Raw genomic sequence first — 24,380 nt, 5'->3', positions numbered from 1 at the left:
GCCTCTGCCTATCCTAAAGAGTGGCACAACAGTATATCTTCAGTCATCCGTATCTAGCTAATACCGACTAAGGACGTCGATCCATTAGAAGACACTGGCATTGCAGATTGCTTCTATAATGCTTGGTCTTAGTATAAAAGCGAAGACCTGTCGCCGGCGCAGATCGCGCGCTGGTCCTCGCACCGAGTCATGCAGTGGCTGAAGGAGATCGATTTGGCCGAGTATGCGCCTAATTTGAGAGGGGCTGGTGAGTGGAATTGTGTTTCAATTCTCATGAGTGTATGCTGAAAGGGGATTGTATACATTAGTCGTAATATGCTGGAAATAGTGCTTGGCCGTCGGTTGCGAAAATGAGTCCCTACAAAGTCATATCTCGTTGGTCGACCGACGTACGCCGACCGAACAGCCGGACCGACCGTACGCGCGTACCGAACCACGCGCGAACCGTCAGCGTAGCTGTGTGCGCGTTCATGCATTTGAATAGATATAGCAACGTCAACCGACGGTCAGCGCATACCATCGTTCGAGCACTACTTCCAATAGGGTTTATTTAACCTTCCTTTTGCACCTAAAAACAGTTTTGGTCGGACCTTAATTTCCATATCCTTGCAGGCGTGCACGGAGGGCTCTTACTGCTGGAGCACCGGTTCACGGCGGAGCTGCTGGCGGCGCTGCTCAACATCCCCGCCAACAAGACGCTGCTGCGCCGGCACCTCACACAGAGGTATGTAATACACTATGTGTGTGTGTGAGTGTGTGTGTATTGCTGCTGGAGCAGCGGTTCACGGCGGAGCTGCTGGCGGCGCTGCTCAACATCCCCGCCAACAAGACGCTGCTGCGCCGGCACCTCACACAGAGGTATGTAATACACTATGTGTGTGTGTGAGTGTGTGTGTATTGCTGCTGGAGCAGCGGTTCACGGCGGAGCTGCTGGCGGCGCTGCTCAACATCCCCGCCAACAAGACGCTGCTGCGCCGGCACCTCACACAGAGGTATGTAATACACTATGTGTGTGTGTGAGTGTGTGTGTATTGCTGCTGGAGCAGCGGTTCACGGCGGAGCTGCTGGCGGCGCTGCTCAACATCCCCGCCAACAAGACGCTGCTGCGCCGGCACCTCACACAGAGGTATGTAATACACTATGTGTGTGTGTGAGTGTGTGTGTATTGCTGCTGGAGCAGCGGTTCACGGCGGAGCTGCTGGCGGCGCTGCTCAACATCCCCGCCAACAAGACGCTGCTGCGCCGGCACCTCACACAGAGGTATGTAATACACTATGTGTGTGTGTGAGTGTGTGTGTATTGCTGCTGGAGCAGCGGTTCACGGCGGAGCTGCTGGCGGCGCTGCTCAACATCCCCGCCAACAAGACGCTGCTGCGCCGGCACCTCACACAGAGGTATGTAATACACTATGTGTGTGTGTGAGTGTGTGTGTATTGCTGCTGGAGCAGCGGTTCACGGCGGAGCTGCTGGCGGCGCTGCTCAACATCCCCGCCAACAAGACGCTGCTGCGCCGGCACCTCACACAGAGGTATGTAATACACTATGTGTGTGTGTGAGTGTGTGTGTATTGCTGCTGGAGCAGCGGTTCACGGCGGAGCTGCTGGCGGCGCTGCTCAACATCCCCGCCAACAAGACGCTGCTGCGCCGGCACCTCACACAGAGGTATGTAATACACTATGTGTGTGTGTGAGTGTGTGTGTATTGCTGCTGGAGCAGCGGTTCACGGCGGAGCTGCTGGTGGCGCTGCTCAACATCCCCGCCAACAAGACGCTGCTGCGCCGATTTTTACGCCTTCGACAAGAATGCTTTCGATTTTGAAGACATAAGAAAAAAACGAAAAAGTCAAAACAGCATAAAACACCTTCGAATTGCCTGTTATATTTCTGTCAAACATGTATGGGTTAAAATAATGGATGTTTTATGGTTAATCCGGTTAATCCCAGTCAATAACAACATCTATAACGTTTCTTTAATATACTCACGTGCTCAGCTCACGTGCAAATAAAAATATCCACTTCCCATTGACGTTTCATATCATATGTCACTGGAACTTTATAAATATGAACTCGTGAGTGTATTAACATGCACTCTATATTTCAGATTCAACGACCTATTAGGTAGAGACGTGATCCAGCAAAAGCGGAACGCAGAACAAACTCTGGGATACCAACCGCTCACCGCTACCACCAAATATAAGGTAACTTATTTCCATTACCCTTCTTTACTCACAGTTTTCCAAATTCAAGATTTTTTCATGACTCATTATATAAGTATTTATTTTATTCCAAGTAGGTAAATTGTATCCCAACTTTGTTTTGGGTAAATCGAGCAGCGGCCGCTACACGGGTTCGTAATCGACGCAGGCGACTATATCGCGATATGACATAAATACGGCGCTGTGACTGGTGGAACACGCACTAAACGAGTTATTGACGTCGATAACAAACGCGTATAGCGGCCGCAGGTTGTCATTATTGTCGATGTATGTAAAAAATATTTAAAACTTCCTTATAAATGTAATGTACATAAACTAGGTACCAAAGAAGAGCCAGTTCTCGCTAAAACGCAAGAAGAGCAAAGACGAGCTCGACCTCAGCGACCTGGTGTGCCCGCTCACAGAAGACTGCTCAGGTGACGCTAACAGCACGCCCGTAAGTTTGACACTAACCGTACTAATGCGTATGTAGCTGGGGTTTAGTTGCGTCTGCGCACGAGTTGTTCACTTGGATTTATAATTCGCTCTATCAATGAGGTGGGAGTTTTTACACAATTACGCTGAGTGCAGAAAGGATCATTAAGATAAAGTCGGTATAAATCTATCTCTGTCTCTTTCTGTCCGTATGCTGTCAAAGCAAGCCATCTATACATTTAAGGTCGACATTAGCTAGTCCCTTTCTGCAACTCCGCGTAACTCTTAGGGTAGTTATAACTAAATGCGATTTTTTCGGCGCAAAAGAGTCGCCATCTAGCGGTACAAGAGGTAAAATTCGTGTTTAGTTTTCACTGCTCAGACGGTTACAAAAACTTCCACTACACTCTACATTTTGTGAGAGTTGTAATGTAAGTGTAACAAAAAGTTTTTAAAACAAACTCGTGAGTAGACAAATATTTACAGTAGCATTAGCGTTTTTTTTTTGTTTTTTCACGTTTGTTTAAAATTCTGGTTGATTTAGATTCCAAAATGGTGGGTATTCAGGGTTCCACATGCACTTTACACACAAGTGAAAGGAGTCCATTTCCCTGGCTGTCCACCATTTTGGAATCTTGAACCCCATTGTATCATCAAGCTTTCTTTATTATTTATAACATTATGGTGTGTGCAACGATTTTAACAAAATATACTAATGGGTGGGTTCTTTTATATACTTACGGCTTTGAGGATATTATTTATAAATAAACAGTGTGGTTTTTGGGTGTGCGTTTCATATTTACAAGCTATTTTTTCTGCTTCATTTATTAAATTTTCACAATAACCCAAGTTAATTTGGCTTTTCCCAACAGACGATGAAAGTAAAAGTAGCTTCGGGCGTCGCGTCGGCTGTCTCTCCCCCGCGTGACGTCACGGAGCGCGCGCACTAGCGACACCTAGTCGACGGGCGACGTACTACTTGGACGTTAGAGTGAGGTAACAAATGTTTATTGGCCCTCGGATCGATGGATCGATTTGATGGTAATAAAAAACTGATCATGAAGATTTTAACTCGGCAAAACTAATATTTTGTATTTCATTAAAATGGTAACGGATAGACCCATATTAATAGTTTACTTTTATGAAATCATTCTTATGTTCTACACATTGAACGATAATGGAACGATATCTAAATGTATTATGATGAACAGAGTTTTTAATACCTTGAATTTGCTTCCATTTTAAACTAAACCAGCGCACAATCTTACAATTTGAAGCTAAACTTATAAAACGACACTTTTTATTGGCACGTAAATACTTTCAGAAGTAACATATTATATTGAATATTGGTGCTAAATTCACAATAATCTTGTGCCGATGTTTTGACCATAATATATTATGTATTTACTAATTTTAAAATTTATGAAAGTCCAAAAGCATGTATCTAGCACCTAAAGTTTTATTAAATCGTTAATCTACAATTGAATTGTACATTAGTTTGTAATTATCAATTTAGTAGGTGGATGTAAACATAAGATTTATATTTATGAATAAAGTTTAACTGCCAAAAATCATGTTAATCAATCGAAAGATTAAGTAGTCGTAGAAACTTAAATTATTTATTTCATAGATAGATATGAGTAAGTTTAGTTTACGTTTTCTGCGTAAGCGTTAATTTATGTTTAAATAATTATACCTACGCATAAAAGAATAATTTCATTTATACAAACATAATATACAGATAAGCCATAAACATTCCACTGGAAATTTTGAACCAAAATAACAATGCAGGTCGAATTTAAGCACGTTTGAATATAATTATTTTATGTACGCAATAGAGATAAATAATGGAAGGTGGTTTTAAAATATACCTGCGTAGTCCTAGCTTGTTAGGAAATTATGACTGAGTGATGACAATATACTCTGTCTCATTTCTACCTAGTTATAACGTTGCGAAATACTTTCATAAATACAATAGTAACTTTTACCGTTTCATACTTGTGTAATTTATACAGAAAAATAAGAAAGTACTCAAAGTTTATTAATAAAGTTAAATTTTAGCTCGTAATATATTTTATAAGCATTAATAATATTAGTAGGTTCACCTGATCGCACAATACATAATTTAGGAATTGTTTGCGTTTGATATTAGTTTACAATACGTTGATGTCTTGTTCGTATTAATTTTATAAAGTTTAGTGAATTTCAATCCCGTTCCTAAAACGTGCCAAGTTTTATAACAAAATTGTACTTACTTATTGTAGTGTTCAGCGGCTGCCAACCCTGTCTTCCATAGCTTTATACGAACAACCCTCGAGTATCAATAATATCATTGTAATTTACAACGTAACGTTAATCGATTTTAATAACAGTTAATAAAAATAAACGAGAGAGACAATTTACTGACTTTTAATTCTTGTTTTCTTTATCATCGAATAGTGGAGTTGACTTCATGTAGTTAGTGTCTGGGTTCTTCAATATTTTGAGGCCTTCTGCAATGGGAACATAATGTTAATATTATAACGTGCGCAAGAAAAGAAACAATATGAAGATGGCGGTCGTTTCTTAAATGGGAGTAGGAAGAATGAATGAATGGCCTACGAATAGCATACTACTAGGTGAAACAGCATGAGTCCGTCCGCCATCTTTATATTGTTTCTTTATGTGTGCGCTCTATGTACAGTTTCATACAATATCATGGTAAAACACGGGGTTTTACTATGGAGTTTCAAGTAAAAATATTCGTGTGGTAAGTTCGTAGTTACATTAACGTGTGTTTGAACAAATATCAGCATAAGCCGACCGAGAATCGAACCCGGGGCCTTCCAAACTTAATACATTTTACTAACCACTAGCTAGTATTAAAGTCTAAACAGACTTTTATCCAACATTTTACGCAGGTAACTTTTTATCTCCGTACCTTTCCCGCGTGCCTTGCGCCTGATCTCGGCCATGCGCTCCGCCTCCTGGTCCTCATCTCCCTCGCGTTGCTTCTCCTCTGCTTGTTTCAACAGGCTCTCTTCCATAGGGGTGCTCTCTAAAAACATTCACATGGATGCTCTGTAGGTAAATGTTGGGGTGGGTATGGACGCGAGACATGAAAAAACACAATTTCATTCTAAACACCACATCTTCGTCATCAGACATCAGTGAGTGAGGCTCAGGCCACGACACTATCCTCGGCCTTCCTCATCCATCCACTACCGGATAGGTGGCAAAGTTCGTTTCGAGGGCATCTTTGCCTGTTCGTGGCCTCTTCGGCATTATATACTTATGGCCGATATTTCAGTTACTTTGAATCTCTAACTAATTACCTCATTTTTAATGCACACCACATAAAATACACACATGTATTATGTAACTAACCGGCAGTAAATAACCTTACAGGCAACATATACCTAAGTACTAATCCCAAAGCCATAGTTACTAGTAAGTCTCGGGTCCATAGAGATCCACGCTCCCTTCAGTACATCGCCAGCAGTGGGACGCACTTTCCCCTCAGGTTCCAGTAGTGACGTCACCAGCTGCTTGCACTCGTTGGATAGTTGCGACACGATGCTGGAACGAAACTTCCATTTGCGCATCAACTGTAGGCGGAGGAGAGGGAAAGACATCAGTGACGCAGCGTCGCAAAACTCGTAATCATATTAGTGACTTGGCATGCTATGGCCCGTTAAATGCTGGAGTTCTATAATTAGACTATCTTTATAATGTAGTTCAATTCATGTAAGTTGGCAAATTTGGCCACTGCACCATGTGCTATGCCGTCGTTTAATATCGGAATACCTGCTGACGATCACATATCAATAGTAACAAAGCTTAGGTACCTAAGTATTTACCTGTTTTTCATATAGCTTCTTAACAGAGGTTTCGTTGAAAGGCAACGCTTTATTCAACATAGTATACATTATGATTCCTATAGACCATACGTCGGCCATTTTAGGCAAATACGGAACACCTTTCAACACTTCCGGAGCGGCGTACGACAGAGACCCACAGTACGTCTCACTGAGAACATCTTTATCGCGCTGTTTGACTGAGCGCGCGAATCCAAAGTCAGTTATCAATACGTTAAAGTTGACTGTTATCAAAATATTCTCGCATTTCAAATCCCTGTGCGCGACGTTCATAGCATGCATATAGTTCAACGCCGACATGATCTGTCTCATCCACAGTCGGCTCTGGTTTTCGGGGATCGCGCCATTTGCGGCTAAAAAGTCTAGCAGGTCTCCTTTCTCGGCGAATCGGAGGAAGATGAAGTACTTGGAGCGTCTCTGGAAGATGCAGGAGACGTGGACGATGTGTGGATGGTGGATGCGGATAAGGATGTCCAGTTCGCGAGGTAGAAACTTGTTGAGGTAGTCGCGATGCGCCTGCGCAGTGTCGATGACCTTACACGCGACGACTACGTGCCGGGTCTCGTCGATTATGTGCGTTGATTTGTACACCTGGGAAAGTAATTTTTACACAATGGTTACACTGCTGTTTTTTTTGTGAAAGTAAACTAAACAATCTTGCGGAAATCAAGATCAGTTACTTACCTACATAGAACACTAAACTCCTAGCGGAATAGGTACGGTGGCCTGCGGCTAAAAGTATACAGGCGGAGTTTTTAAAATAGCGATCCCTGATGATGAAGGAACCAGCTACATCTGTTATAAATCCGGGGACGTGTTGTGTGTGATGTGTGTAGCAGCGGTGTTTATGTGGATGTGCTTGAGCAGCATGTGAGCTTGAGATCGCTATTTTAAAAACTCCGCCTGTATACTTTTACACCGTACACTAACCCCCTTATTCATAGAGAAGTTACAAGACGTTTTAACTAATAAACTGTTTTGTCCCTCTCCGACAAGGAACAATTTGTTCTTTGACAGAGAGGGACAAAACAGTTTATTAGTTAAAACGTTTTGTAACTTTTCTATGAATAAGGGGGTAAGTACTTAGTACCTATAACGCCCACAAATAAAGAAAAAACATGAAAATGGCGGTAGAGATACAAATAGAACGAGATAGTGAATGATAACTGGCCGCCGAGCTTGATATTTTTTCTTTATTTGCGTTTGTAAAAAGTACTTAACTTCCTTATTATAAACACAATCGTTAGGAATGGCATGAACTTTGAGCCTATATTCCGGCCAATACTAAAGTTGGCCTACAGATTAAAGAGCGAAGGTTTACCTTAGCATAAGATCCTTCTCCAACCACTTTTTCTAATGTGAACCCTTGTTCCCTGAGAATCTTGATATCAGACTGGGTGGTGGTTACTTCTAGCTTATTGTCTCCACCGCCCATTTATTCATTATCTTTTCATGTGGTTTCCCCTTCTTTTTCTTGTTTTTAGCTTTTTGTAGTGGCATAATGTTAGTGCGTGTATTTAATTTTAGTGATTTTATGCCGATCCATAATATTTTGGTTATTGTTTTGACTTTCAATTTGTATGAATATGACACATAGGTACCTCTCGTAATCTCGTAATATGTCAACCATTATTGATTGACATAAATTTCCACATGATCTATTCAAAAGAGGCTTGATTATTTTTTTATTCTATGTTTCTGGTTAAGTATATTTTATTTTGAGCTTTGATATCATTTATAAGGGTCTAGATTTCCCAAGATTTCCCGGCTGGGAACATAGAGAAAATAAACTATGGCTGGGAATCAAACCCAGACTTCAGCTCAACAACGAGCATCCTATCCGCTAAACCTGCATCTGCATCCTAAAGTCCTTCTTATTAAGTACAAAGAAAAAACAGGATGAGCATTTAAATAATCATTTAATAACATTAAAACAGCATTAATCCAAAATAATCGACTGGAAATTTACAAATACGCAACCTGACGACGTTTTAAAGAATACAACAGTACAAAAACATAATGATTCATCTCGGCACATGATTTTGTGTCTCTGTGCTTTTGTCTTGTGTTTGCTCTGCGGTTTCGTCCGAGGTCATGTAGAGGTCGGGCCGCGTCATTTGAGACGCACCCGAAGTCGACGGCGAATTAATGTCCGACTGTGGGGCAAAAAATTATCGATGTTAGCTTTTGTTACAAAAGTTTGGATTAAAATCCTTACCATACGAATGGAAGACCGTCAGAGTCAGGACGGAACGTTTTACACTGGTCTACTGTGAATAGACCATGTCACTCTTTTATCAGATCATTATTAGCTTTCTATCTATCAGCAGATGGTTTTACTGCGTTGCCATTCTAACAATGGCAATGACCCATCTCACTTTGTCAATATGGGAAATGTGAAAGAGACAAACTCAGTATTCGTTTGTTAAAAAAATAGACTAGTACCAGTTGGTGTTATTTTGAAATTCTATTTCACTACCCACTCCCTAGGAGTAGAATTACATAGAAATAGAATTACACAAGTAAACTGACCTCTGTATAAGTGCTCTCATGCATCTTGGAGTCGGAGAAGGGCGAAGTGTCGGTCTCCTCCATATGCAGCACGCCGCGTATCCGGTTCCTCTCCGCGCGAGCCTTCCTGTAGGCTGCTATCTCTTGAGGGGTCCAGACTGGAAACAAACATGCACCACTGGTTTAAACGAACACTGAATTGGCAGTGGGACGCGCTTAACCCCGCTGGACTGATGTGATGGGACGAAAGGCTGGGGGCTGACGCGGATTACCTGATGTTGACCTGTTACTTAAACCTGTATGTATCATTTGACTATAATAATGTGTGTGGTGCAGTCGTCGATGCTGTCAATGGATTTCGGCGGCTATATCAAATATTAATCTGACTCTTTGTATGGCAGTGACCATCCCTTATTTTAAGAAAATGTTAAGTTACCTTATACATCAAAAACCTCACCTCTAAGCCGCATATCCATCTTGATCCACGTGCTGTCGACCAGCCGGTCCACGTTCCACCGTGTGTCCGGATCCGGGTCCATCATGGCTCTGAGGAAGTCTCGACCAACTCGAGACACATTCTTCGCATGCTGCTGCTTCCACCGCCAGTTGTTCTCCATTTGAGCCTCGTAAAGACCTTCCACTGTCCAATTACGGAACGGCAACGCACGGTTTAACATCACATACATGACTACACCCATAGACCACAAGTCGGTTGGCTTCGGGAAGTATGGCTCGCCCGATAAGATCTCAGGCGCAGTGTACGCTAAAGACCCGCAAAAAGTCTCACTCAACACCTCTTGAAAGTCGTAGTTGACGCAAATACGGGCGAACCCAAAGTCTGACAGCTTCACGTTCTTATTCGATGTTAGGAGAGCGTTCTCGCACTTTATATCCCTGTGGGCTACTTCCAACAAGTGCATGTATTGGAGGCCTAAAAGCAGCTGGCGCATCCAAATTCTAGCCTGGTCTTCTGTCACGACTCCCTTCTCTAGTATAAAGTCCAAAAGATCCCCGTGTTCCATAAACCTCATGAAGATGAAGTATTTAGTTCCTCTGAAGAATATGCTGTGGGTGTGCACCAAGTGAGGGTGGCTGAGGGTTGTCAACGCCTCTATCTCTCTCGGCAGAAACTTGTCCACAAAGTCTAGGGGCGCCACTGCAACGTCCATCACTTTGCAAGCCAACGTAATCTTCTTATGGTTTGGCGACTTTCTGTACTCGGAACGATATACCTGAAGAGAGAGATTATATATAAATGTTAGCGTTTAGCACCGTATGTAAGTATATCAGCCTGTTATCTAAACATGGTAGAAAAGATAGATGGGATAGTAGGTAACTAGCAAGCCAATGGTGTAAGTACCAATCGAAGCCCTTTCATATTTAAACACAAGGATACTCCAAGAATGTTTTTTTTTTCTGTAGCTGTGTCCTATCTATTTTTTCCACTCTAAGATTCATAAAGAACGACTTACTTTGGCAAAAGCCCCCTCATTAAGTTTCTTCAGCATGCGGAACCCACGGGATCGTAAGGTATCAGTTTCGGAATCTGTTAATAGTAATTTACTCATTGAAGAGTTTATTTATCCTTACACAAAACAAAACTAATCCGTTCTCTTTTGTCTTGCAGTTATATTCGCTAAAGATCTTATCATTTCACTATTCTGAAAAAGGACAAAAACATTATTAGAGACCAAAATCACATTCCAAGACAGGCTCTTGACTGGAATCCGCAGGGCAAGCGTAAGCGAGGCCGCCCTAAACAAACATGGCGCCGTTCAATCGATGCGGAGATGCAGGACGCGGAGATGACGTGGTCTGTGGTGAAGCTCGCTGCCGTCGACAGACAGAGATGGAGAACCGTTGTGTCTGCCCTTTGCCCCACGGGGGGGTCATAGGACGCCAAGAAGAAGAAGAATCTCTGCGATGGGTATACCTATATAGGTATCATGTAAGTTGTTTAATTTATTAAATACCTAATTGAGTAGACAAGTACCTTAAAAGTAGAGTCTCGGTTGCCGTTGTCAAGTATATTATCCCCTTGTCGTTTCGGTATGTCCCGTTGACTTGAGATCGATTTCTTTCGTTGATCCTTAGCGCGTTTCAATGCTGCTGCCTCGACTGCGTTTAGAGCTGAATAAATGAAAAATTTCAATAAGTATGAAGTATGTGACGGATAGCTTAGGTAATTTAGTTAGGTAAAAATCTACTAATTTAATAATTTTCCTAAAATATTCACCAAATAAATTAATAAAATTTAGATTTAAATGAAGGTGAATATCATCGGGGTATATTTCATCTGTCCGTTTCAGAAGGTCTCACAATAAACGGAAGGTTCACAATTCCTCGCATACAAAGTGGCGCCTCTAGCGGAAACAATCATAAAACTTTCGTCAGTAAAAAATGCAGAGTTGCAGACGTCATGTCATAAGCATTAAGCACGTTACATAGGCCTGCGGCCGCTGCACGGGTTTATAATGTTCATAAACTCGTACTACCAATCACAGCGCCGCATTTATGGCTAATCGCGAGAGAGTGATGTTTATCTACGTCGATAACGAACCCGCTTCAGCGGCCGCTGTTAAAAGTAAGTAATAATGCGTACTAGTGAGTCTACTGTCCATAGCAATCCAGTCGGCGGCGAGGAGCTGCGCGGCCGAGTGCCGCAGCGCCGCGTCCGGCTCCAGCAGCCGCTTCACCACCGCCTTGCACTCCAGCGACACTATACTAGCGATGCGCGACCTGAAGGGTTAACGGCTTTTACATTACTCGATCGGCGTAATTGAATGGGGAGGAAAACGCAAAGCTAATTCCAGATATCGCCGCTTTCAAGTAGGCCCGATTCCTCAGTTCTAATTGGTTGGCCATATTTTTTCTCCTTAATAATTTTCCAGAACCTGAAAGGCCCACTCGATAGTGCTGACAAAGATTCACTTGGTTTTCTTCCCCTATAAAAGCAATAAATCCAATATCGTTTTTATGGAGATGCAGTAAAGCAAGAAACTGCCTTGTTTTAGGTACGTTTGAAATCCAACATAAAGATTTAGGTATTACATAAATCACTAGGTTTACACTAGAACATTGCAATGTAGGTGTCAATTCAAACCTGAACCGGTACTTCTTGCTCATCTGCTGCTCGTACAACTTACGCAGGCGCGTGTCGTCAAACGGCATCGACTTGTTGAGCATAACAAACAGCACGACGCCTAGAGACCACAGGTCCGTCGGCTTCGGCGAGTACGGCTTGCCTCGGAGGATCTCTGGCGCCGCGTAGGACATAGACCCGCAATACGTCTCACTCAGAATCGGTTGGTCGTCGTCGTCAACGCAGAAACGAGAGAAGCCGAAGTCAGATAGCTTGACGTTGTAGTTGGCTGTTAGTAACACGTTTTGGCACTTGATGTCTCTATGTGCGATTTCTAATTCGTGGAGATATTGCAGCCCGAGCGCCAGCTGCCGCGTCCACACTCGCGATTGATTCTCCGAAACGCAACCGTTCTTAAGAATATACCCCAGTAGGTCACCGTTCTCGGTGTATCGCATAAAAATGTAGTACTTGGTCTTCCGTTGGAAGATGCTGTGTATGTGGATGAGGTGCGGGTGGTTCAGTCGCACTAGAACGTCGATCTCCCGAGGGAGGAACTTGATGACGAACTCTTGAGGTGCTTTAGATGTTTCGATTATCTTGCACGCGAGCGACACTTTCCTAAAGTCGTCCTTTGTTATGTATTCCGTCAAATACACCTGGAATGTGAAACGTGATGGGCTATTTAGGTAGACGGCAGGCATGTTTGAAATTCAAATACCTACAAAAGTTCAGATACCTACCTAAAGTTAAGGCGCCTTTCGATTTAATTAATTAAATAGGAACAATTTAATTAGTAGTTTCCACCAGCTAGATGACCTACTTCGAATATCCCAAGTGGAGTGAAGAATGTTGTGAATAGGCTGCCTAGGTAAGTATATGAAACTTTGTAGGTACCTACTTTCGTATCTCACTGTTTACTTTGTTTTTACAGCTCCAATTTACCTTGGCGTAGGCGCCTTCGCCTACAAATTTAACTAACTTGTACCCTTTCGTCGATAAAGTATTCTCTTCCGATGGTGTAGTTTTAAAATCTGTCATCATAGACTACACATGCGGAAAACTGACTGGCAGTCACTCCATGATTCACTGATTTCCGTTCGACACACGACTCGAGCGAAGGAAAACACGGCATCATTACAGCTTATTTTAAAATATCATCACTAAAATTTTAAATAAATACACTGTTAAATTTTAGGTTAATAAAAACACAAATTTACATTATTCTGTCAAAATCACGTCAATTTGACTTCTGCTGAATTCTTCTTTAGCACTTCTGTTTTTGAACAAAAAGTTTTAGGTAACAGCTCTTTTGGGCTATGAATCAAACCCAATCAAATCCAATATCAAACCATAGATAACATAGAACCACGACCCGTTAGACCGTATACTCTGTTGTCGCCATAGACCGTTGTCGCCCTCACCTATCCACCACCACTTTGCGATGAATCATCATGATCCAGTTTAAGCACTATTCTAACGACACTGATCTAAGTCCATTTCCAGACATTTAACTAAATGTTAACTTCTAATACTGTTGGAGATGTTAATATATTTCCCTGTGAATGAGTTCAAAACAACAGTTAGGTATCTTAAACTCATTTATTCTTAAACTTAACAACGATGGACATAAATAAAAAAATCAACACTATGCACGCTGAAAGCAACCTCAACTCTCTGCCATTTCTTGATTTTGTCAAGCAACTCAACTCATGAGATCGTGTTATTAATAACATTTACATCAATAATAAGTAGGTACAGTAAAGTACTTAACTGTAACAGACTCGAAACGAAACAAAATGGAGGAAGAATACAAAGTTACAGGCAGGTCGCAATCACAGAATGTATCCTAAAATCTAAACAACTGATAATCATAATTCTAACTGTTTCTTGTGACGAATTCGCCAGCTAACGATATCCTTTGCAAGAAAGATGGCGCTGGTGTGAGCAACAGTTCGTATTTATCCACATCAGGATGATCTGGATACAGCTTCTCTCTCCGTATCCTTTCTAGAATGTGCTGCGGCTCACACTTCGGTTTGTGTTTCCAATCACTGGTCAGAAAGTCTTGTAACACAGCTGGCAGCATTTTGAACGCATCTTTGGCTTTCGAACTACTTGGAGGTTGCAATCTTTCAGTCTCTTTGATTGGTTTTTTCGCTAAAATTATATCATCTACTTCTACCTTCTCTGCTTCTTGACTAGAACTGTCTGAAATTTCACTTGTTTTCCTTTTCTCTCTAGCAAAGTTTATTTCCTCTATCTCTGAAGTAGCATTATAATAATTGTTAATTCGGTCTTTCACAGTACTGCTTAGAGTAGTTTCTGTCTTGTCTTTTTCTCTTTCTGTTCCGTCAATGTTTACGTAGTTAGCTCTTGTTTCAGTTTTAATCAAGACTTGATCCTGGTTAATGTTATGCAATACTTCTTTTAATTCGTCACTTTCATCATCATTTTCATTGTCATCTTCTTGATTTGCACTATTATCATTTATTTCATCATCTGTCTCATCACGGACTTCAAAATACTCCTCATCTTCTGAAACCTCGTAAGATGGTTCCATAATTTTATCATTTGTGGTGTTAGCTACAACTGTAACTGAGTCATTAATCTCTTTCTGAGACTCGTCAGTCAGTGTCTCATTATTAGTTGTATTCACAACTGAATCCCCTTCTAACATTGTCATAAATTTAATATTATCCTCCTCTTCTAGTATTTGGTAAACCTTGTCTACTTCATTGATGTCAATACTGTAACAAAAACACCATATTGCAGTACGCTAAAATAATCTGTCAGAAGTGATCTCCAAAAACCAAGATCCACAGGAAAATAGATACCTTCATACGAATACAAATAAAACTTACCCATCCTTCGCCTCATGGCAGCAATACAGCATATTCGGATCGATCGGATGCGCTTCAGTATTGAAGATATACCCTCCCATGTCGACCAGACACTCGCCATTCGTCGTGTTGATGACCTTGCCCGTGACCCCGGGGTTGTGTATGAAGTTGTCGGTGTCAAAGAGTAGGTACAGGTACTTGGTGGTCTCGGCGAGGAAGAATGACTCCATACGGTCCTCCTTGCGATGGTCGCGGACGTCTTTTATCTGGAATTGTAGAGAAGTTGTTGAAAAATAGTTTAAGGTAGAAGTACACTTAAAAATATAATGGTAGCAGAAGTTAGTTGGTATACTCAGCATTGGGTTTGGTTTGTTGACCGTTAAGTTACTACATACATGATAATAAGGGCATAAGACAGGGCAATTTTTCTGTGTAGTACCCAAGGATAAATTTTATCTGCTAACAGAAAGTTCAATTATTAAATATCAAACTGTATAATATCTGTAACGATACCATAATAGCATAGACTACTGATATCGCGGTTATGACTGTTAAGGTGGTTAATGCTGGAAATAACAGTTTATCCTCACCGTAGCATACCCGCACGAGGTCTTAGCGCTATGCTGTATGCTCCTCAGTATATCCTCTCCCATCTGCAGCAGTATCGGGTCCCGGGTATCCCTGTACAGGTACATGATGGACTCAATGAGTTCGGGCCTCAGCGGGTAGCCGGCGCGGGAGGCGGACACTTCGCCCGTGCCCAGGTTGTAGACTTCAGGGGTGAAGCCGTACTGCCGCCACACGCTGTGGTAGTTGAGGATTATGCGCATCGCTGTGTCACTCTCGCCTGGGAGGTAAAGGTAAAATGTAAGTTAGTAGTTGAGGGAGTTATTTCATATTTATTTGTTGCAGGAACTAGCATTTACTCAATGTAAAATACCTATAACTGTTCTCAATGCGCAATAAAGAATTATTATTATTAAGTACTTATGTAGGTGTAAAATTTATCTTATAGCAATGTACATAAATAGGTATTCTTAGCGTTGTTTCCTGTAGGCCTGTAGGGCATATAAACTTTTTTCATGCCCTTAAATCAGCTGGACAGAGATGTGAAAGGGCAAGGACAGAGTTTTGTGGCACTCCTTAGGAAAGACATATGACATGACGCCAAGTAACTGGTGAATTCTTTGCCTAGTAGGCAAACTACGCAGCGCTAAGGATGGAAGAAATGTGCAGCATACACGAGTGTAGAATATAACTAGGGAGGAGTAATTAAACAGTCCTGCACCGATACAACACCCCGTTTGATACATACTTACACAGACATCCTGCATAAAATGCGACAAAAAAATGCGTTTTAAGCTGCGTACAGACCAGCCCAACGAACGCCCAACGATAGATATTTATCATACATAATACAGGGGCGATTGCAGCAACGAAGGTCAACGAAACCCGTTCGTTGACGTTCGTTTGGCCGGTCTGTACGCAGCTTTACAAGATGGCGTTATAAAATGCAATACAAGATGGCGGCTCAGTTGCAGACTCACCAATAAGACTAAGTACTCCAGGCCAATAGGACTCGAGCGACTGGAACACGGGCAGCGACACGTGCGCGCGCTGCATGCTCGCCCACACGAACCAGTCCTCCTTCTTCAGGTACTTGTCTATGGAGCGCCGCGCCTCGCGGAACATTGACATCAGTTCGGGCTTCTCTAGGAGGATGGCACCTGTTTGGTAAGGTTGATGTATGGGGTTAATTAGTGTATGGTAAAAATGGGGAGTGGATTAAGAAACTTGCCAGCCATTTGCACTGCTGTCGCACTATTGGCGATACATAATTTTATAGCAATTATTACTAATGTAATAGAATTTACTCTAATACACTGTACTATCACTATAAATATGAGCTAACTAGATAATCTTGGTTTGGTCAGCAACATCCCCAACATCCCCATGTTATATTCATTTAAGGCTGACTCAATATTCAAAGTCCCACTTACCTTTGACTAAATATTCAAAGTAAGAATCCACTCCGCCACCAATGCCAGCATCCTGGGCCGTCCACCGCCCCGTCATCACATCTATGTGGTTCCCGAGGAGGCCGATGGGAGACCGGTGGTGGTACAGTGCCTTGAGGGCATGCATTGCTAGCTGGAAATAAATATATTAAAATAAATATATTAATAAATACATAATATTTTAAAGCTATTTAATTTATTTATACCAACAACTCAGGACAACCACCCTGTAACTCAAAACTCAAGGGCTCAAAAATTAGGTGGAGTTTCTTACCAACTTATCAAGTTTTCATTAATAATAAAGGTTCTATCTACTGAATAATTCTATCAGGGAAATGGTAAAAGTAATAATAATGTGAATCATTTACCTCCTCATATAATGGATCTCCAGTTAACCTGCTCAATGTGCCAAACTCTACAATGTATGTGCCAACTCCAGCAGTGCATGTGATGCTGGTCTCACCCGGAGGCACTCCGGACTTGAAGTTTATAGTTCCATAGGGCATTCCTGTGGTTGTGTCAAAGGCCACTATTAACTTCTGAGCTACTTGCTCAGCTAGCCGGAGTAATGGCCCATTGCAAGGCCACCCAGGCTCTAGTTCCATTCCTGTTCTGAAATTCATAATGAATTCCTTTAGAATTACAAAAGTGCTTTAAAATAAAATATATTTTTAAACATTGCTGACTTTTCATTTTACTTACTTATGTGAAAGCAAATGCGCACTCAAAAGCCCTCCTATGATACGAATATTAGTCTCAAACACAGAGACATTGATGTCCGACTCAAAGTTAGTTTTCTTGAGGACTACATCAACCACTCTGTTGAACTCCGTGTAGTTGCCCATGATGGCGAGCGTGTCGAGCGCGTCGATGAGCGTGAGGGAGTAGCTGCCCCACGTGTCCACACCGTCGCAGCTCAGGGGACGCAACTCGTCGTAAGGGTATGCATGTTTCAGGTATCCATCATATGCATGCTGGAACATCTCACGGACTTCTTCCCTGGGAATACAGTTAAAGTATACATGGAATGATCTATTGCCAATGTTGTTCTGAATAGGATACATTTGTTTCAGTCATTGTATTGTAGGTAGAATCCGTTTTGATAAGACCGCAAAGATTATGTGGGAAGTTCGTACCTCAATTGTAAAATATGTTCTTTAGTATATTCTCTGACTCCGAAACTTAAATGGCAACTGCATAGCACTGCGAATAATACTGCATACACTGAAATATAATGCATTGCTGCAGTTTAATTAAAAATATCTTTAAATTTTTATTTAAAATTTTTCAATGCACTTTTCAAAACAAAACACACGTCAACGTCACAAACAAATGTCACATCAGTAGACGTCAGACGGATCCACAGATACAAAATGTAAGGTAAGGTCCGCAATAAGATCTCATAATAAGAAAAGTCTCAAAAAATCTTTAGGAAGAATTTAATATTCCTAAACAAATACGCTTTTTGAATAAAATCAATGAGGTCCATTTATACCTCCTCTCTCTTATTTCGAATGCGTTTATAGATAAAATAAGCTCGATTATGTGTATGGTGGGCTATTTTTTCGCCAAATAAACATGTATTGATGCTTTACCTGTCAACCATAGACAATACTGTCAAAAATGCCGCGACTCCATTGGCTAGTTGTTTAAATACCATAGACAACGGATTAACGTAAACTGCAACAGCTGAACCACCAAAAATGTCTGTTTTTGTCCGTTGATTGACGCTAATATTTTTTGAGGGTGTGCTGCACATTTTAAGTTCTACACGCAATTTTATTTACAAAATGTGTTCTTGATTTGATATATTAGCGCGTACTTCCGTTTTGGTTGCCATATCAGCCTCCGCGGCCCACGTTTTTGGTCGATCTGCTATCCGTTAGGTGTGTTTACGGAAGCAAAGGGCAATGGCATCATTCAGAATTCACGAAGATCAAGAAAACGCTGCTTTGGGGCTCAGGAAGGATAATGCGGACGTGTTCTCGGCCTCCCAGCGGCGCGCCCTCGGAGACCTTAGCCAGTTCGCGTGCAACCAAAACCGGAACCTAAAACTGGTAAGTTGTTCGAATTAGTTCTCAGCTAAGCTTTTGTTATTGTTTTACAACAACGTGCATTATTTCAGCCTGGGTTGGCGAATGTTCCTTGCAAAGCTCAGGATGAGAACAGGACTGTTCGTCAGATTAACAATGAGAAGAACATCGTGCCCCCCGTGGCGCAGTTTCGCGCCTTCAGCGTGTATGAAGACAACAAGCCGGGGGCCGCGGCAGAGCCAGATTCCAAGAAACAGACCACCTTCAAGTTCGTCGTGAAGGAGAACAACAAGAAGGAGAACTTGTTCCAGAATGCGGCCGAGAATTCCCGCGCCGTCTGCGCCCAGCAAGAGAAGGCGGATCGACCCAAGGAAACATCTGTTGTCAGGTTAGTTACTTAGCAACTTGGTTATTTGTGGACATAACCTCAACAGTGCAAGTCGGGAGTGGCTTGCCCATTAGTACTTTGTACTGGTTTGTACTTAGTATGTGAGAATTTGAATTCAATATTACCATGCAAACATAATTATAGTCTTGTCTTTACACTCTATCAGACATGGGTCTAGTAACATCGGATGGTTTCAACCTTATAACTGGAAGTTGAAATCCATAGTTATATCTATGGTGTAAAGTGCATATAATAATCTATCTGGCCTTATTTTACCTTCATAATAAGGTGACATACAGCCAGCATAATTTAATTCGATTATACTACAGTAGGGAGGGCCTCACTGATCCAGATCCAGATCAATATTGGGGACTACGGTAATGGGATGAAAATATGTTGCTATTGCTAAAAAAGAAACAATTCTCCATGTGTCTGTATTTTTTGAAATTTCACTTGTTTAATGATAGGTAATGTATAGGTAAAACTATTTAGCAACTGTGACATCTAGGTTAATAATGCCACTTTCTGCTTCTTAGACTGCCCTTACAAGAGAAGAAGAATGCAGCGATTGAATCTCCGATGTCCGTTGTCCATGACTCGAGCATTCTCTCTCAGATGTCAATATCTAAGAATGAAAGCCATATTGTCGATGATGATGACGAGGAAGACACCACCACGGCTCAGACCGACCGGGAGATGTTCTTCCATGTTGTTGAGTATCGGCAGGACATCTACGAGTACATGCGGGAGATTGAGGTAATAATTTAGTATTTCTCTTTATTTAGACTATAATTTGCTGTACTGCTTTGCTATAACACAACATGTTACTGTATTTTGACCATTCACAACAAAATCAAAAGGTTGATTGAGCATTGTTCACCATTCTTTTGATGTTCTAGCTCTAGCTCTATGTTCGTTTGTTTTTTGTAAATCGACCTAAAGTACTTTCTTTAAATTTTAAAGCAACTACCATGGAAGTAATAATACAACAGGAATGCGCACTGTACCAAAAAAACGAGCCGACAGAGATAGTCAGCACGGAACCCTCCATCTCTTTCTATTTTTGGTGACCATAATTTTAGGTAATTCATGAGACATCACTTCTAATCTATCATGTCGCGAATAGGTGTCGATGGTCTCAAAGTCACCTATTATTCGAATAATTCGATTGCAATGTAGGTACTATGTACCTAAAACGTGTTTACTCTGTGGGTGTTCCGTTTACATAGTCTAGTTGATGAAAATCATAAGATTTCAAAAAAAATATCTCAACCTAAGTGCTTCCGCCGGTTTTAAGCTTGATAAATTATCTTATAATACTCATATCTATCACCAAAAAAATCAAAAGCTCATAACTCTTTACCAGCCTTATAAGATAACAGCCACAATAATACCTAATGATACTTAGGTATAAAATAAAACAAAAAGTTGAATGAAACAGGTCCTAATTAATGGAAAGTGATTCAAAAGTACGAATGAATGGTCACCCTAACCATAACGTCTCTCACAACAGTATAAATGTCATCCGTCATCTTGACAACTTCGGTCTTGTCGTAAAGTATTTAGAAAAACTACTAATATTTTTTATGAAATTGTTATTCATACAAATACCAAATATTTCATTAAAATTACATGTTTCTAATGATTCATTATAAATTTGATTTTGAAAATGATATGATATACAGTAGTCTATGAATTAATTTAATATTTTTTTTGCATAGCTCTCTTCGTACAAAATCTACTAAAGTTTACACAACTAAATCCTGGCAATTGTTAGAAAGAGAGGAAGGGCTCTGTGGTAACCCTCTCTATCGGCTCGCGGCCTCCTTCACTTCAAATATAAATCTTAAGGTGAATTCGTTAGGTCTATTTTTGTTTGAATCATTTTGGTGAGTTGAATTCCTGTTGTATTATTACTTCCATGGCAACTACTCAGGTCAAACAAGAAAAGAATGCTTTGAAGTTTAAAGCATTCATTACTTGTTCTAGCTCTTTGTTCATTTAAGTACAGTTTTTGTTACTAAAAGATCACTAAAGAATGCTTTACTACCAGCTCTTTTCAAACATTGCTAAATTTAAACCTCCTACCTCCATGTCACCCATATCCCTAATTTCATCTACAATACAAAAACCCCTCCTCCACCAGATAAAGCACCGCGCCAACCCGCGCTACATGCGCAAGCAGCCGGACATCACGCACAGCATGCGCGCCATCCTCGTGGACTGGCTCGCCGAGGTGTGCGAGGAGTACTCGCAGCAGAGCGAGACGCTGCACCTGGCCGTGTCCTATGTGGACCGCTTCCTGAGCTATATGAGTGTGCTGAGGGCCAAGTTGCAGCTGGTGGGGACGGCTGCTACGTTTATTGCTGCGTGAGTATGGTTTTTGATTCTAGAGAGAAAAGTCTGCTAGTCACACTGAAATGAAATGGAAATTTTTGGAAGCATTTTATGTACTGGTTTATTTTGAAATTCGCTTACTTTTTTAAATTATAATAGGTACTTCATCAAAATTTAAGGTTTAATTGAGTTTATTTCTGCCCTGCGAAAAACCTTAATTAGTTGTCATACGACATCTACACACCTATCCTATGTTAATTCGAATTGTTGTGCTTTTTCTTATAGCCCTTCAACAAACCATCATGTACACAAAACTTACCATATACCACTCCACTCACCACCAACCCTACCACCCCAACAGCAAATACGAAGAAGTTTACCCTCCCGAAGTGGGCGAGTTCGTGTACATAACCGACGACACGTACACGAAGCGCGAAGTACTTCGCATGGAGCACCTGATCCTGAAGGTGCTGAGCTTCGACCTCTCCACGCCGACCGCGCTCGCCTTCTTGTCGCACTACTGCATCTCCAATGGGCTGTCCAAGAAGACGTTCCATTTGGCTGCGGTTAGTATTTGGTAGTTTTTGCGGAACAGTCAGCTACTAATCGTCCAGTGCTGAAATTAGGGACAAGGTTGAGGTGTTATTTCCGTTTGCTGCCATAATGGTAATATACTGAATTGACACATTTTATAGCCGAGATGGATGTGCTGATTCGACAACGCTTATTTTCGTTTCATAGGAGACTTGATAGAGTTTCTAGGTTCATTTAATTAACATCACTGTTGGACATCTATCTTATGAAATTCCTAACATGAGGTCACCTAAAACCATATCTAATCCCAGTCCCACCCTAACCTCCACAGTACATAGCCGAGCTATCCCTCCTCGAAGCGGACCCGTACCTGCAATACAAGCCTTCCATCATCGCGGCATCATCACTCGCCACCGCTCGCCACTGCCTGCTCTGCCGCCACTGCGACCCAGAAGCCACGTCCGACCTGCCAGAGACCAGGCTGCCTCTGCCGGAGTGTATAGCCGTGGCATGGCCGCCGGCGCTAGAGCGGTGCTCGGGCTACGAGGCTGCTGATCTCCAGGCTTGCATGAAGGAGCTGGCGAGGACGCATTCTCACGCCCCACTGCAAGCGCACCAGGCGATACCGGAGAAGTTCAAGAATAACAAGTGAGTGTTGTTTTTCAACTCTGCATAGATTATTCAGTGTTAGCATACATACTATGCGACTATGCAGTTAATGAAAAAGTATAATTTCATAATTCTATAATTACCTTACATGGTCGGCGGTGTCTGTAAATAAATAAGTTATCGTTTTTACTAAAAATTTCATAGATTCCGTGACGCACTCATCTCAATCCCTCACGTAGCTACTACCCTTGACTAAACCACCGATATTTTGTCCAACAGATTCGAGGGCGTATCTACCGTGGAGCCGCGTCCCATGTTCGCGGTGCCCAAGTACACGCCGCCCGCGCCCGCCGCCAAGCCCGACGCGCGCCCCGCCGAGCCCGCCCGGCCCACCTAGAGACCACAGACTAGGCACAGGAAACAACACGGTAAGAACTAACAACGCATTCCTGACTAGATGTACGCGAAGCGAACGGATTAATTAAGGATCGATATTATTGTTGTTGAATTTTATCTGTTGAAGCTCTAATTTGATGAAAATAGGACTGATAATCTCACTAAGTATCATTCAGTATCCAAATCAAACGCTCAATTTGAAGACAATAATTAGATATTAATCTGTATGTTTGTTAAACTTACGTAGGTTACGTCAAGTAGGAATGTTAGTGTGAATTGTTGAACTATTTAGTTTTAGTGAATAACAATTTCCCCGCGGAAATGAAGCAGACACAATGTGCCAACGTGTCTGATTGTGACAAGTGAGCAAACTAACCATCATTTTGTACAGATTTATCGTAATTCAATTTAGTTTAAATTTAAATAAGTTCAGATAGCTCTGGCGTCGAATCATTTTAACTTATAAGTAACACCTTTGATGGACCAAAACACAGTGCCTTTTAGATAAACCCTGCCCTAATGATAATGTTTTTGTAACTTTATCAAAGGGGTTGAATAGCAGTTTCATGAAATCATAATTTTGCCAAAAAACGACGCTACAAATCATTCTGTCATGCCGGTGAGCGTTCATTTTGAAATCTGCAAATCAAAAACTGCTTAACATTTCAAAATCCATAGTGTGTAGATAAAATTGTGATTTGTAATTTTTAAGTGGACCAACACTTGATGAAATTTAATGTGATTCATTAAAGTAATTTGTATTTAGTTAAACAAATATTGGTACTGAACATTAGAAAATTAAAATAATTAGGCAACAAACGAACAACGCTACCTCTGTGCGAGCTCATTCGTCGATAACTTGCGAAATGGCAGTTAACTTACGCTTTTTTACTTATTCGTAGGAATGAGACTCTATCCAAATACTTTACTGTGAAGTAACACTTGGTGGATTGATACACTTCAAGTATATTTGTTAGTAAATTATTATTTTTGAGATATAAGGTATGTTTTTAATGTTGGTAAGTAGTTTTTAATGTAATTTAATATAATATTATCATTATTTTGTCACCATTTTTGTGAATGGAGGGTAAGTATGTACCTATATTAATAATATATTGAAAGTGAAATAATTTATGTCTTTTA

At 41.3% G+C, this 24,380-nt stretch overlaps 5 protein-coding genes across 10 annotated transcripts in view; 2 read left to right on the top strand and 3 right to left on the bottom strand.

Moving 5' to 3' along the window:
• LOC105398016 (liprin-beta-2) overlaps positions 1 to 5,027 on the top strand; it is a 44,039-nt gene extending 39,012 nt beyond the window's left edge. For 4 of the 5 annotated variants that reach the window (XM_048625166.1, XM_048625164.1, XM_048625162.1 and 1 more), the window contains exons 10-13: positions 613 to 724; positions 2,101 to 2,197; positions 2,535 to 2,651; positions 3,502 to 5,027. In XM_048625166.1, the coding sequence (XP_048481123.1) occupies positions 613 to 724; positions 2,101 to 2,197; positions 2,535 to 2,651; positions 3,502 to 3,579 (404 nt within the window). In that variant the 3' untranslated portion in view covers positions 3,580 to 5,027. The remainder of the gene's footprint in view (positions 1 to 612; positions 725 to 2,100; positions 2,198 to 2,534; positions 2,652 to 3,501) is intronic. The other variant, XM_048625163.1, reaches the window with a different exon arrangement.
• Positions 4,765 to 8,086, bottom strand: LOC105398017 (testis-specific serine/threonine-protein kinase 6). The gene is made up of 5 exons (XM_011570068.3): positions 7,808 to 8,086; positions 6,469 to 7,077; positions 6,057 to 6,216; positions 5,550 to 5,666; positions 4,765 to 5,121 (listed from the first exon to the last, which is right to left on the bottom strand). Exons 1-5 carry the CDS (start codon positions 7,919 to 7,921, stop codon positions 5,039 to 5,041), a joined length of 1,083 nt encoding a protein of 360 aa, XP_011568370.3. The 5' UTR covers positions 7,922 to 8,086; the 3' UTR covers positions 4,765 to 5,038.
• A 300-nt stretch (positions 8,087 to 8,386) lies between these two features.
• Positions 8,387 to 13,346, bottom strand: LOC105398015 (testis-specific serine/threonine-protein kinase 3). 2 transcript variants are annotated; one of them, XM_011570064.3, is made up of 5 exons: positions 10,991 to 11,127; positions 10,470 to 10,658; positions 9,455 to 10,229; positions 9,019 to 9,155; positions 8,387 to 8,642 (listed from the first exon to the last, which is right to left on the bottom strand). In XM_011570064.3, exons 2-5 carry the CDS (start codon positions 10,563 to 10,565, stop codon positions 8,511 to 8,513), a joined length of 1,140 nt encoding a protein of 379 aa, XP_011568366.1. In that variant the 5' UTR covers positions 10,566 to 10,658; positions 10,991 to 11,127; the 3' UTR covers positions 8,387 to 8,510. The 2 variants fall into 2 exon arrangements, with proteins under 2 accessions (XP_011568366.1, XP_011568367.1); XM_011570065.3 differs by lacking the exons at positions 8,387 to 8,642; positions 9,019 to 9,155; positions 9,455 to 10,229 and adding exons at positions 11,600 to 11,736; positions 12,101 to 12,738; positions 13,025 to 13,346 and having other exon boundaries at positions 10,476 to 10,658.
• Positions 13,347 to 13,662: 316 nt separating this feature from the next.
• On the bottom strand, positions 13,663 to 18,269 carry LOC105398013 (ER degradation-enhancing alpha-mannosidase-like protein 2). The gene is made up of 8 exons (XM_048625167.1): positions 18,077 to 18,269; positions 17,643 to 17,939; positions 17,309 to 17,552; positions 16,923 to 17,073; positions 16,470 to 16,649; positions 15,513 to 15,769; positions 14,944 to 15,188; positions 13,663 to 14,829 (listed from the first exon to the last, which is right to left on the bottom strand). The coding sequence occupies exons 1-8, from the start codon at positions 18,178 to 18,180 to the stop codon at positions 13,959 to 13,961; spliced, it is 2,349 nt and encodes a 782-aa protein (XP_048481124.1). The 5' UTR covers positions 18,181 to 18,269; the 3' UTR covers positions 13,663 to 13,958.
• Positions 18,270 to 18,603: 334 nt separating this feature from the next.
• On the top strand, positions 18,604 to 24,367 carry LOC105398012 (cyclin-A2). Its single transcript, XM_048625175.1, has 7 exons — positions 18,604 to 18,997; positions 19,066 to 19,361; positions 19,898 to 20,117; positions 21,508 to 21,731; positions 22,060 to 22,264; positions 22,564 to 22,880; positions 23,121 to 24,367. The coding sequence occupies exons 1-7, from the start codon at positions 18,851 to 18,853 to the stop codon at positions 23,236 to 23,238; spliced, it is 1,527 nt and encodes a 508-aa protein (XP_048481132.1). The 5' UTR covers positions 18,604 to 18,850; the 3' UTR covers positions 23,239 to 24,367.
• The last annotated feature ends 13 nt before the right edge of the window (positions 24,368 to 24,380 follow it).

This window comes from Plutella xylostella, chromosome 13 (assembly GCF_932276165.1).
Source record: "Plutella xylostella chromosome 13, ilPluXylo3.1, whole genome shotgun sequence".
Classification (NCBI taxonomy): domain Eukaryota; kingdom Metazoa; phylum Arthropoda; class Insecta; order Lepidoptera; family Plutellidae; genus Plutella; species Plutella xylostella.
Note: the sequence above shows the minus strand (reverse complement) of the source record. Positions and strands in the feature narration are given on the sequence as shown.

Bases quoted from the DNA above. Each gene is read 5' to 3' on its own strand.
- LOC105398013 (XM_048625167.1), bottom strand. From the start codon at position 18,180: ATGCATTATATTTCAGTGTATGCAGTATTATTCGCAGTGCTATGCAGT. The intron at 17,553-17,642 runs GTAAGTAAAATG...TATGAATTTCAG, and splicing joins GCGCATTTGCTTTCACATAA to AACAGGAATGGAACTAGAGC. The intron at 15,770-16,469 runs GTGAGTCTGCAA...TTTACCTCCCAG, and splicing joins TGGAGTACTTAGTCTTATTG to GCGAGAGTGACACAGCGATG.
- LOC105398015 (XM_011570064.3), bottom strand. From the start codon at position 10,565: ATGAGTAAATTACTATTAACAGATTCCGAAACTGATACCTTACGATCC. The intron at 10,230-10,469 runs GTAAGTCGTTCT...CTCTCTCTTCAG, and splicing joins ATGAGGGGGCTTTTGCCAAA to GTATATCGTTCCGAGTACAG. The intron at 9,156-9,454 runs GTGAGGTTTTTG...GTTTGTTTCCAG, and splicing joins GATGGATATGCGGCTTAGAG to TCTGGACCCCTCAAGAGATA.
- LOC105398012 (XM_048625175.1), top strand. From the start codon at position 18,851: ATGGCATCATTCAGAATTCACGAAGATCAAGAAAACGCTGCTTTGGGG. The intron at 18,998-19,065 runs GTAAGTTGTTCG...GCATTATTTCAG, and splicing joins AAAACCGGAACCTAAAACTG to CCTGGGTTGGCGAATGTTCC. The intron at 21,732-22,059 runs GTGAGTATGGTT...CCACCCCAACAG, and splicing joins GCTGCTACGTTTATTGCTGC to CAAATACGAAGAAGTTTACC.
- LOC105398017 (XM_011570068.3), bottom strand. From the start codon at position 7,921: ATGGGCGGTGGAGACAATAAGCTAGAAGTAACCACCACCCAGTCTGAT. The intron at 7,078-7,807 runs GTAAACCTTCGC...TTACTTTCCCAG, and splicing joins GAGAAGGATCTTATGCTAAG to GTGTACAAATCAACGCACAT. The intron at 6,217-6,468 runs GTAAATACTTAG...CTCCGCCTACAG, and splicing joins AGAAGCTATATGAAAAACAG to TTGATGCGCAAATGGAAGTT.